The following is a 13,160-nucleotide window of genomic DNA, read 5'->3' as shown; positions in this document are numbered from 1 at the left end:
CAGAAGCATCTGGATCTGGAGTGAGAATTTCTTCACCGTCTCATAGCAGTGCTTCTTATCAGACCTTCAAGTGAACATGCCACAGACGGGAGCCCCTCTGTGCTGTATCTAAGCTCAGAAGGCACTATGTTTATGCACTCATTATATAACCTTCTGAGAAGAAATCAGTATGCCATAATTATAAAAATCGTTGTCAGGCCCTAGTGTTTGGGGACACAACTCTGGGTTCAGCCTTGAGCCAACTTTCTTTTCAGATGCTCCAGTGCCCGACACAGAGCTCATCCCATCACAAAACACTGACACACAGCTGTGTTTGCCCAGCGCCAGGTGGACCAGCACTTACTCACATTGACAGATTCTTTGCCATTAAACTTGACTCGGATTCTTGGCTCCTGAATGACATCAAGGTTGAAGCCTGTGATGGTCAGGGGTGTGTGGCCACTGGGAGCAAGCAGAGACCAGGTTAGGTTAAAAAGCAAACTGCCACCACCTCCACCCCCGGGATCCTCTCAAAAGCCACACTTGGGCTGAGGGGATGATGCCATGGGGTGCGTTCCTCCACCCTGTGCCTCACCTGGCAATGCTCCACTCTGGCTCGATGCGCTGTACCCGGGGGTCATCTATGTACTCAAACTGCAAGTTGTTATCCACATGGGCTCGGTCGACACTCACAGAAACGGGGACTGGACCCAGTCCATTGGATGATGGAGGAGAGACACACACGATCTCATTCATCGATCGCCTGCCGGGGAGACAGCAGGAAGGTTGTGAAGAAAGGCATGGGTGATACGGGGTGCACAGTGCAGGACGAGGGGCTTTCCTCAGTCTGAGGGTGTAGCCAGAACGTGCTCTCTGTCCCGAGACACTGTACGCTAGGGAACACAGCCCTTATCAGTGAGGATCAGTGCCCTTTCTAACCGAGAGCCAACTTGGGTTCAATTAGGAGGGAGTAAATTGGAGGAGGGGATCAGAGAATGCGAGGCAGGGGCCCGGCTTCATGGGCTGCAACCTCTTTTCTGGACTTTTCTAGAAATGACTAGTCAGCTGGTGCTTAGAATCCAGTAAGTCAATTGATGAATATTTAGTGAGCAACTACCATTCAGAAAAGTGAACGCATAGTCCTTGCCCCGAGGGAGTTCACGGTCTAAGGAGTTGATTATCACGTATTCATCCGTGGATTCTCTCAGAGTTCTCTGAGGATGCGCTACATCCCCACTGAAGGTATGTGACAAATAGTAGGTGCTCCATTTTTTGGCCCCAAGAGATGTCCTGAAGATGAGTCTGCGTGCTTCCTGAGGACTGAGGCCAGTCCTCAGGTACCCACAGTGGGGACCTAATGACTGTGCAGTCAGTCCTGGTGACAGGACAGTTCTCGGGAGCCTTTCTCAGCAGCAGTCTCAAGGGCCTCACTTCTAAGTATGGGGGCGGGGCAAAGAAACCCGGAATGTATTTATAAAATATTGTGTATTCACTCTCACACGTTTAAACTTCAGTCACCTGCCAAGTACTCTCCATTTGATACAATACACCTATCAAGACGTTTTTCCACTGCTCAAAACAGTTTTTGAACTCGTCGATTTTTACTCCTTTTAGTGCTTCTGCTGTGTTTTGTTTTACCTCTTCCACATCAGCACAATGTTTCCCTTTGAGGACTTTTTTTCATCCAGGGAAACAAAAAAAAAGGGGTCTTGGGGAGAGATCGGGTGAATGGAGAGGGTGGGGCACTGGGGTCATGTCGCTTGTCGTAAAAAACTGCGGAACACTCAGCACAGTGTGGGTAGGTGCACTCATAAAACACCGTCATGAAATGGGCACCTGCATTGAAAAAGTCTTCAGAAAAATTCACTGAAGCCGGAGGCAGCCTCCCACAACGATGTCAGCTGGTACACTGATATAGATGGGTTCCTAGAACACGCCCCTAGTGGAGGAAGCTTGTACTACAAGGGGCCCACCCTCCAGAAGATTATTCTGGGTTTTTTGGGGCGCCCCTCATACTTGAAGAAGTGTCCAGCCCTTGTGATACATACGGTATACTAGTGGTATGTGTGTGTTACAGTGACCACAATCCAGGATGTAGCACATAACATGGACATGATGGCAGGCATATGTGTGAACATGCACAGGAACATGTGTACATAGGGCACGCAAGGACAGTCTTCTAATGCTCTTTCGAGCGCATCTCACCCATAGAACTCGCAGGTCTGGTTGCCCAGGTACACGGCCACGCTGCTCCCAGCCCCAAGGTAATGGCCTGTGATGGTCACCATGGTGCCTCCGGACTCTGGCCCACGAATGGGGTTGAGGGACAGCACAGAAGGGTTCTTTGGGAGGAAGCAGAGACATGCTCATAGCTCAGGTTTTTCTAAAGGGATGGATCTAGGCGAGACTTAAAGACAGAAGGAGGGACTGCATCTGTCCTCAGAGTGGAGGTACTTTTCCTGCGCCTTGGGATCCCAAACATTCTGTCTGCCTACCCTGAAGCTGAGACCCTTTCTAAGAAGAGGCACCAGGCATGTCCAGGAAAGACAGAAAGGTCACATTTTGGAATTAATTAACTCCTCAGGGAGGCTCATGCCCATAACACTGATGGGAAGGCATAGGTGACACTGACTAATCTATCAATTAGTTTACAAATTGAGAACAATTTGAAAATGCTTCTCTATCTAGAGCCTGTACTGATTTTTTGGGCACAAAATCGATAGGGCTGAATAAAGCATCCCTGCCTGGATTGGGCCACTGTGAGGCTAAAGTCCTCCATTAATGGCTCATGCGCATGTCCTTCTGTCCCTCCTAAGCATCTGAAGGCACGCCAGTGTGCCTGGTGCAGGGAGCCGTAAGTAAATGTTAGACATGGCTTCCCCGTTCTGTATCAGGAGGATGACCCATCATGGGCTGGGACTTTCGAGTAAGCTTATTAAGTTGTAAAATTAAGCCTGAAGCTTAAAAGAAATGTCATTTGGCCTAAACTACATCACGTGGCTGACCTAAATCAGAAAGGAATCGCTTTTGCCTAGAGGGCAGCAGAGTGGAGTGGAAAGTGCACTTAACTAAGCAAGTACACAGACATAAACTAGTCCCCATCAGCTGCTCACTTGCAACCAGCCCTGAATGGAGGTTCTGGGTCACCCAGGGCCTTTGTCTGCTCCTCTGTCTAGAGGAAGGGGGGCTAGAGTATCTCCGCAGCTCCTCCCTGCGCTGACATTCAACAGTTCTCCCTCCATCTAATCTTTCTGTGTTTGCTTCTCACAGAAGATTGTGTCTGTCTGTGTCGGAGCTGGGGTAGGTTGGGGACAGATAGGCCCTGGTTCTTTCTAATCTGAGAGAGAAGAATACAAGAAAAAGGTGCAGATGCCAGGATAAGAAGGCAGAGACTGGAAAACCGACAATAAGCAGGAAAAATGCCTCGGGGAGAATAGAATCTTGTGGTTTAATGATTTTTCAAAACTCGTAGCAAGGCTGGTTTGACCTCACCAGCTGGTGCTAACACTTTTTAATGGAGAATTCGATGTGGCAATGTAGGTAAGTGTCAGAAAAGGGACTCGAGGGCATAGAAGCAAGTTATTGATTCAGTAGGCACTTTAAAGAAAGTCTTTGTGATTTTACTGCCTGGTGCCTGTGTGTGAAGAGATGTTTTCAGGTGCGAATGTGTGCATACTTGTGTGTACCCACAGCAGCTCGCGTGTACACCTGGCTCCCGGGATCCTGTCCAGACCCACGGTCCTGCAGGATTTCAAGTGATGCCTCTAAATTCCTACTTACAATATCCTTGACAGAAAACAAAGCTTGCTGATAAATATAGACCTTTTTTAATTGGGTCCTCCAGGCACTCTGTCCTCATTAGGCTGGAATTAGAAGAAGATACTACGCTGGCAGAGGCAAAGGGCAGCCCCTCACTCCCTGGGAGGTGTTTCTAAGATTGGAATTCTACGAAAGGCCTGATTTTGCTTTATTTAGAACTCTGACCTTTGGCTCTGGGGGACTCAAGGTCTTCACAGCACTATTAGTCACACACCCATCCCACTTGGAAAGACAGGCTTGTAAAGCGAGGCCAAAACTTCCCTGTCCTGGTTCCTTGGAGATACCTGGCTTGGGAGGAGGTATGTGGAGAAGTCTGGAAGGAAGTGTGCCCTTGCTAGGAGCCTGTAGCCCTGAACCAGACCCCATACTCACCACAAAGGTGTACTGTTGGTGGGACTTGGTCATGAACTCTGGCTTACACTCGCCAATGCACAGGCGCACGGGCCCAGAGGTGGTTCCCACGAGGGCGTGGCCCATCTCACACACGATCCTGAGAAGAGAGGGAATCTTCCCATGAGAGGCTTGGCAAGAGCTGGTATCCCTGCCCCTACTTGCTCACGGTCACAATGAAATGACTCATCGCAGTCTTGCAATGGTGCTAAACTGAGAGTCAGTTCGTTCACCCATTCAGCTGTGCAACCTTGGGTAAGGGCTTTCCCTCTCTGGTTTTTAATCTCTCATCTGTACAGTGAGAGGGTGGAAGAGATCATCTCTAAAGCCCAGTAAATGCTATACTGCCTAAATCTCTGAACAAGCCTGTAGTACCCAGTACCTAGTGCAGTGCCGACCACTGGGTGGCTACCCAATATTTGCGGAATAAACCTAACATCCAACAGAGAGGTCTAGGGGCCACAATTTAGTGTCCTTTCCTATGTGACAAGCCAACACTGCAACTCTCCCTAAAAGAGGGAATGAGGGCCTATTTGCCAAACTGATTCAATTGTGGTTCGTTTCTTGCAGTGAGCTTTCAAAAGAGAATAGATAATCTGGTGAGACAGTGAGGGCATGAAGCAGGAGCTGAGAGCACAATGGGAGAGGTGGAGTCCTGTGGCAGCCAGTGAAGGGCTGGGAGGTGGATGAGTTCACTAGAACAGCAGTGGGTGCTGGACTCTGATTTAATCAAGGGAGGAGTGCACTGAGCTGGTGGATGAGGCAGTGACCCAGCCCTAGGGTTAGAAGTCATGTCTCATGTTAACAGGAGAGCTGCAGAGGAGAGGGAGTGCAGCATTCTCTCTCATGAAGTGCAGATCAGTACCCCAGTGATGACTTCCCTGGTGCCTGAGATGAGTTACTACAAGCACATTTAGAGACTGGTTGCCTTGGCCACAGCTGTAGGCTAGAAAGGGTGGCTAGCTGGAGGGATTGAAGAAATCAGGTTCTTGGGGGGGATCTCTTGCCTGGTACTGTAGACATGGGGTACACGGAAAAGGGTTCAACCAGGCTCAGCAAAAGAGAACCTTGGGGCAGAGACAAAGATTTTCCTTTCCTCTAAATACCACGTATAAGTTCAGAGCAGCCTGCAGCCTGGCACCCCTGGTAGGTTTGCTTAGTGGGGAGTCAGAAAAACAGAACCCCCTTGCACTAATCCACAACATTATCCTGGCACCATGGGGAAGATCCGTGTTTAACCGAGTGGTGTTTATCTCAACAGCTTCTCTAGGAAGGAAGGTAACTAAACAGAGATTTCATTCCGATGTAATAAAACTTGCATTAAACAAATACACTTGCACGCTCGCACACATGGCGTGCCACTGATCTCCATCTCCTTCATAACAGTTAATCCCAAGAAGCACTTTCACTGCTGGTGAATATTTACTTAACATGCAATAACTGTCTTATTACGTTTAGCATATTAGATTCAACAAGAAAGTACTGAATGCACAGGGAAGGATACTTTCCTCCTCCGTCCCTTCCTCCATGAATGAATAAATTAATCATGAACCCAGTGTAAAGATGATAGTGATGATCAATTAGTATTTTTCACATAGCTGTCTCCTTAAACCTCATTAGCAGAGCATTTGAGAAGCCTAATTTATGGTACTGTGTGTGGTTATCTCAATGCTGCTACCTGATTGGAGTAACAACTCTCTCGTTCTATCTCCTGGGTCCTAGTGCCTGTGGCTGTTTAGGGTCCTGGCCATCCTGAAAACCACGCCCTGTGCTCTCAAGGAGCTCCAGAGGAGGCACAGAAGAGGAGCGGGCAGATAAATCTCCTTCCCTCTGTTCTCATCGGGGCTTTCTTGTCCCTCACTCACCCCTCTTGGACTATCTGTGCCAAAGTGACTCTCAAGCAGAAAAGGAGGAGCTCATGGCAGGCTTGGAATCATTAAAAGAGGAAATATGAGAACATGTGAAGGTCATAGGCATATCTGTTCTTCTTTGGGCCATGCCAGGACCTGTCTAAGAGAAAAGAAAGCCTAGAATGGCCCGTCAGTTATGTCTACAGGGAGTTAACAATGCACTGGGGCCTCTTGGCACACTGTTTTTCTAGAATACTTTTTCTCCTAGGGGTCATGTCCCAAAAGATAAACCTTACACGTCAAGCACCTGTGAAAAGGGGGATGGGTGGCAGATGGGCTCTGCCCAGGTGTCCAAGGCTGAAGGGCTGCAGTTGGCTCTTAATGCTCTGCCTAGAAGGGACTGATGTAGAGGACCAGGGGCTGGGCCACAGTGAGGGCCGAGAGCTGGACGACAGGTTCCCCTCCTCAGCACTGCAGCTAGCCCTTCTCCCCACCTGTAGAATGAGGTTCTACTTTATCTTGTGAGTGGGAAGAGAGGCAGTGGGCTATAGAATGGGTTGAGGTTGGCAAGGCTAAGAAATAGACAAGAGTCCTAAGGAATCAGGCAGCACTGTAGAGGAACTCAAATGCCCTCTAACTCTTTGTCCTTTTTATTCCTGGGATGCAGTGCTTGCATCCTTGAGTATATCTGTTGTAGCATTTGTCCTCTGAGCTCAGGGATATATGCAGTTAAAGGGAAAAGGAAGGGCAGCTATGGGAAATGGAAGGGTTATACTGAGGAATGAGGGTCAGGCCATACTGAGCTGTGATTATGGCTGGTACTGGACAAGACAGGATCTTGGGCCACCCTCAGGCTCTCCTATAGGGAGAGTCTTATGATCTGCATTTTATAGACAATGAAACTAAGGCTCAGAGATGCTCAGTGACTCATTGCAGCCATAGTTCTGGTAAGCCACAGAGCCATGATTCAAATCCACATCAGATGACTCCAGGGCTCATGCCTTTGACCACTCCACTCTATTGCCTTTAGAATTAATGGAATGATCTGTGTGTCTTTTGGGAAAGGGACAGGGTAAATGGACATGGCAGCAATGCTTGGGTGGAGTTGAGGTTCCAGGAGTAGGGGTTGGGGGAGGGAAGACCTGGCTGGGTTCCTAGGGCTCTGAGAGCTAACCACCTGTGTCCCCCACCTTGCTGGCTGTCAGTGACCACAGGCAGCAGTGTGTGCACCACTTCTGCCTTCAGGTCTCACAAGTCAGCAAAGTTCCTGTGGTGTGATTTCTGGAGGACTCTTGCCTTACCTGCCTTCTCCCAGGGTCCCTGGTGGCTCTAGGCTCCCTATGTTTTATTAGGAAACAACAGCTAGAGATGTCTTTTCTTTATAAAGTAAGGAATTGGACTGATTAACTGACCAATAGTTACTTAGCTTCAACAGTTGAAGGCTTGACTCCTCCTGGTTGACAGGGGACTTCTGGAGATCAATTAGTGCGAGCAATATGCTTTCTAATGGTGGGAGGCACAGGTCCCATAGGGCAGACACTTCTTCTGACATACTCAGGACCACAGACATGACTGTAGAGATCTTATATTTCTATATACTCATTTTCCAGATGGGAGACATTTGAGGATCAGGGAGCAAAGTCACTTGCCCAGAGTCACCTAGCTCATCAATAGCTTAATTCTCAGCACCCAGCCAGTGCCCTCACTTCCACACCTGACCATCTCCCTCAAATTGGCATAGAGATGGTCTCTTTCACTCCATGAGTATGCACCTGGAGTGGGGGATACACGTGTCTAACATCAATCTATCCAGCTGTGGCTGAGTTCACAGGTGCAACAGATAAGAGGGAGATGATGTGAGGATGAGCTCAGTCCAGATCACACAGAACCCCAGTCCCAGGCTGGGCTGAGCTGCATCCTCAACCTGCATCCCACTGCCTGGAAAGCGTCCTGTCATGGAATCATCTGGTCCTCCACAGTCCTGTGGGGTGTTGATTGCAGGATTAAGCGGGGCCCTTTAACCAACATTAACCTAATTGTTGAGTGATAGATGGCAGGCACAAGCATATGGTGAGTCATTACTGTGCCCGATAATCTTGCCCACACCCGGGACTCTGCACTGCGCCCGTTTAGCCAAATTCATCTCTCACAGACATCTGTAACGATTGTGCCTGCTGCTCTCTGCCCGGGATGGAGGCCTTAATGATGTTAACAAACTAGGAAACCTCGAGAGCAGTAATGAGCCTGGCACGGCTGGAAACCGGGGCTGCCTGCAGCCGAGGTGCCGAGTGTATTGGCCGCCTCCGGCCTGCCCCGCGCCCGGAGGCGATGGGGGTGCTTTTCCAGGGTGACCATCAGCCTTGGCAGGGACCCCTGGTGATCGTTCACCTTTCCAGGCTCCTTTCATATTCTCACTTCCAGTTCCTCTCAGCACTTTCTTCTTTGTGGCCCCAGGCGAGTGTGGAGCATTTGATTTCACAGACAAAACTCTATTTCCTTACATTTGTATGGCACATCACAGTCTCCATTTTCTCATCTTACTGAATTTTCCTCAAAACTTGTGCAGCAGGAACCATGATTTCCATTAGGCCAATGAAGGTCAGAGAGGCCAGACAGTTTGCTAAGGTCTCAGGGCCAGTCAGGAGAGGAGCCAGGACTTAGAACACCTTTGAATTCCAAATCTCATGACATGTCCATCTAGCTGCCCAAGAGTTTGCTCTTCTCAGCTCAAAGCCTTACTCCTCACTCACCCCAAACCCTTTCCTTTGGAGTCCTGTGGCATCTCACCAAATTGGAGACTTAGCCTGTGTCCAGAGGCACAAGGCGGGTCCTGGAGGCCATGGTGGATTTGGGTCAGTGAGACCAAGTGTCCAGCCCAGTCTGGCAGGGTGCTGGCCTCTGTAAAGGATCAGCTGTGAGGATCTCTGCAGGCTACCCTGGCTTCTGCTCCCAATAGCTTTCACCCCCTCTTTTGGCTCAGAAGTGCTGCAATGTCCTGTCCCCCTTTGCCTCCCTCATCTCTTTCCTGTAGACCTTGCCAGGCTTCCCTCTGATGTGCACTCCTTGCAGGGATAAGGTAGCCTGTGAAGGATCTGAAGGTCTGAAGGGTCAGGCCAGCCTCTTCTTCTCCCCTGCTAGTGCTGGCAGAGATCACACCCAGCCTCAGAGTCTGGGAATTCACCCATCTGAGTCTGGTCCAGCTCTGGGCCTCACTGGGATTATGGCCCCTGACCCTGGAAGACACATTCGGATGAATCATGAAATTTCCAGGCCACTCCTACCCAGCAGTTTTGCTCCTCCATTGCTGTTAAGAGAGGGAAGAAGCCTAGAGGAGGAGTCAGGAGACTCAAGTTCCAACTCTGACTTGACCACTCATGCTCTGAGTGAGCTGGGAAAGTCAGTTCCCTTCTCTCGTGCTTTGTAAAATGATGATAACAATATGTACCTCTCAGAGTTCTTACCAATTAAAAGTGAGATAATGGATGAAAGTGAAGTTATTTTTATGGTTGCAACTAAAGGCTGGCTCTGGGGAGGTCAGAGGGAGTACCTGAGGCTCCCGGGGGGTAAAGGTCAGGGAGGGAAACCCCACCCCCAAACCTAGAACCCCTCGCAGAGCTGTGATCTCCGTGGAACCAGAGTGACTTGACCAGACTTTGTAGGATCAATCATGTGGAGTGATCTGGCTGCTCCCCTCCCTTTCTCCTTTGAAGAAGAGGCACCCCTCCTTCTACCCACCTGCCCCAGCTTTGTACCCATCTCCTGCCCACCAACTCCACCGAGCTGCCACTGCCAAATGGACACACCCCAAATTGGAACATATGTCACTCCTGGAGCCCCGTTTGCCTGTCCGCTACTACATGCCTATTTTCTAATTTCCAGCTGACATTTCCCTTAGTGAAATAAATGAATTTGCTCCGGCGGAGGCCCTGCTTGGATTAAGCTGCTGTCAGAGCCCCACAAGCCAAACAAATTGTTGCCCTCAGCCCACCTCGCGGGATGCATTCTAATGGAGTCTGGTAGGGGAGGGGCCGGGGGAGAAGAGGAGGAGCCTAGGCTGGTTGGGAAACTGACTCAGTCCTGCCAGTGGGCAGGCAAAAACTGAATGGGGGCAGCATTGCTCAAGGATCCTTGATGCCAGAGGAGCCAGGGAACAGGGACGAGAACACAATATGACCTTCTGGGAGTGGAGATGGGAAAGCACAGGGCTCTGGGTAGACTTCTGGGGTCAGGTCCAGGGGAGAATGGAGATGGGAGATGAGTCTTGGAAAAGTCCCAGAGAAGGGAGGGGAGGAGTCCCCACCCACCCAGAAGCTCCCCTGGGAAAAGGGCAGGCCAGAGCAGACTGGACTCACTGCTCAGCGATGATGTAATCCCCTGGCAGGGGTGTGCAGGGCACGCCAGCCACCTGCACATGGTGGGCGATCTCGGAGAAGTCCAGACCCAGGTTCACACCGTGGATGGTCACTCGAGTCCCTCCTTCAGGTGGTCCAGACACAGTCAAAATCTGTGGGAGGGAAATGGGATTAGCAAACCTATGGGATGGAGGCTTAGGGACTTTGATGGAAACCTGGAATTTGGGGAAAAAAGAGAGTGTCTTCTCATCTTTGAACTTGTCTAGGATCATGGAACCACCTTATTTTACACTCTTTCCTTGGGTTTTTAGGTCATTGACTCATTCATTCATCCATTTATTAAAAAGAAACCAGAAAGTACTGGACTTAAGGGAGAAAATCATTGTTTGAGATGTGTCTCTAATTCACCAGTTGCCTGATTGTCAGCAAGTCACATAATCTCACTCTACATCAGTTCTTCTGAGTTGTGATCATCATCTCTGCCAGCCTTGCCCTGGGAGCTCCAAGTAACAAGCAAAGGGTGTTTGGGAGAATTCTGTAAACCAGAGAAGGCTTTGTAATTGTGAGGTGCTATTACTGCCACTGCTGTGTGCTAGACTCTGTAGGGGATACGGTGATGAACACACAGGAAATTCTCCCTCAAGGAACTTATGGTCAAGAGGAGGTGATAAAAGAAGCCATAAATAAGGCTGATGTTGGCTCCCGAGTGACAAGGTGGATTCGGAGGGAAAGCTGGGAGAGCACAGAGGAGCTTGAGCTGAGGCCGTGCTGCAGGGGGGGATCAAAGATGGAAAGTGTATTTGACATTGTTCTGGAAAAAGAAATCTTGTGATGCATGCTAGGAGCAAAAGGCAAGGATCATTTACTTATTCATTTCTTAATTCAGTCATCAAATGATGACTGTCTCATTTGGCTCCGACCCAACAGGGGAAAGAACTGCAGAATCAGGCTCTCTGAAGGTATAAACTTCTATATGGGAACAGTTCAGGCTCAGGAAAAATGTAGCTCTTTGAGATCCCACATCTCCTAGGGAATAAGTGCACATTGTGTGGTTCACATTTTTCAGAAGTAGCAGGAAATTAGACTAGAACTCAATCCTAAGCAGGAAGAACTTCAGAACTGGAAGGGAACTTGAGATATCTTAGGCTAAGATACTTGTAGAACTGCCCTGACTGGTGTGGCTCAGTTGGTTGGGTGTTGTTCTTGCAAGCAAAGGGTCATCAGTTCAATTCCCAGTCAGGGCACATGCCTGCATTGAGGGCCATGTATGAGAGGCAACCAATTGATGTTTCTCTCTCCCTCTTTCTCCCTTCCTTCCTCTCTCTCTAAAAATAAATAAATAAAATCTTTGAAAAATTAAAAAAAAAAACCTTGTGTAACATATGCATACAATTGTAAGAAAGTCCAGCACTCTTTTCACTACCATAAGAAAGGCAAGATGGAGCGGGAGGGAAGGGGATTGGTCAAGGCCAGGAATCTACCAGACTCTCCCAGATGGGGCCTCTGGGCAGAGAGCTGCTCCAGCCTTGGTCCCCTCTGTCCTTGGGTCCCTCTGGGGAGTTTCTACGTACCCCCTTATGTGCTGGTGGAGTGTCCAGTGGGCAGAGGAGTCAGTGCACCTCAGGGCACAGAAGATAGGTGGGTATAGGTGGAAATGCTATGGAAGGCTCTGGAAACTCTTCCCATCTCCTGCCTCCCCTCAACTCTCCCCTGTTCTCTTCCTGCATGACATGAGCACCATGAGCTCTGCTACCAACTCAGTCACGAATCCCCAGGTGATCATGGACAGAGAGAGATGATGGTGGGGATGAGGAGGACCAGGACAGGCCTCCTCCCTCAATGCCTGGCCAACTGCCGGGCTCTCAGTAATTTGGCTGCACAGCCAAGACTGGAACCCAGACCTCCTGACTCCCCACCCCCTTCTCCAGCTCTGTAAATGATGCAGCCTCTTTCCTTCCTTGATAGACTCCTGAACACTCCCATCCTGGGACTCATTTCACCCAAGTCACCTGGTCTATGGCTCTAACTTCCTTCCTAGGAATAAAAATATCCCACCTTATGAATAAATCAACAAGATTTATGCAATGAGTCAACGGAAAGAGTTGAGGGGCTCACAGGCACCTCTGTCTGTTGGTGCGAGTGTGGGGGGCAGGCAGGAGAATTTGGAGAGAAAGGAGCTGGCATGAGAAACCATAGCCCACAGCTTTCCTGTCCCTGGGGACTCTAAAAATAAAGTACTTGATCTTGGCTCTTCCATTCTCCCCTGGCACAGTTTCCTCAGGTAGGGCCTCCTGGACTCTGCAAGGTGGACCCTTGTTCATGAGGAACAGGGAAGGGGCTGCTTCCATGATGACTCATGAGCTCGTCCATGGGAAAGAATTTGCTTTAAGCCAACCTGAGGTTCTCCTTTGATCCTCTCGAAACGAGCTCAGCTGGCCTCTCCCCTCCTCCCCTAGCCACCCGGATAGCAGGAACCCACCTACCAAAAGGGACTGACAGAACTATAGTGATTGGTATACTCTTCTTCCTCCACTTTTTATTTTTAAAAATACATTCTTTTGCTCACTGCAGTTAATTACAACCTTTCAGAAAAACTGTGAAATGAAATCTTTCTGGAAGGCCTAAAAATATTTCTGTTTTGCAGGTAGCATGTAGGAATTGTATTGTGAATGTGCAGTGGTGTTGGCAGGTTCCATGGGGCAGCTTCTTCCTGCTGATAAGTCAGTGTAGTATCCCCTTCCCATGTCTGAGGGTCAGGGTCAGAGACTTG

The 13,160-nt window shown here is 49.3% G+C and overlaps 1 protein-coding gene across 2 annotated transcripts in view; it reads right to left on the bottom strand.

Moving 5' to 3' along the window:
• PLXNA2 (plexin A2) overlaps nt 1-13,160 on the bottom strand; it is a 210,439-nt gene that overhangs the window by 28,763 nt on the left and 168,516 nt on the right. For both annotated transcript variants that reach the window (XM_045838402.1, XM_045838401.1), the window contains 5 exons: nt 10,391-10,542; nt 4,171-4,288; nt 2,185-2,321; nt 575-742; nt 348-441 (listed from right to left, as the gene is read on the bottom strand). In XM_045838402.1, the coding sequence (XP_045694358.1) occupies nt 348-441; nt 575-742; nt 2,185-2,321; nt 4,171-4,288; nt 10,391-10,542 (669 nt within the window). The remainder of the gene's footprint in view (nt 1-347; nt 442-574; nt 743-2,184; nt 2,322-4,170; nt 4,289-10,390; nt 10,543-13,160) is intronic.

The sequence above is a fragment of the Phyllostomus hastatus genome, unplaced genomic scaffold (genome assembly GCF_019186645.2).
Source record: "Phyllostomus hastatus isolate PE091 unplaced genomic scaffold, TTU_PhHast_1.1 phas_contig_283, whole genome shotgun sequence".
NCBI lineage: Eukaryota > Metazoa > Chordata > Mammalia > Chiroptera > Phyllostomidae > Phyllostomus > Phyllostomus hastatus.
This window is presented reverse-complemented; position numbering and strand designations above follow the sequence as displayed.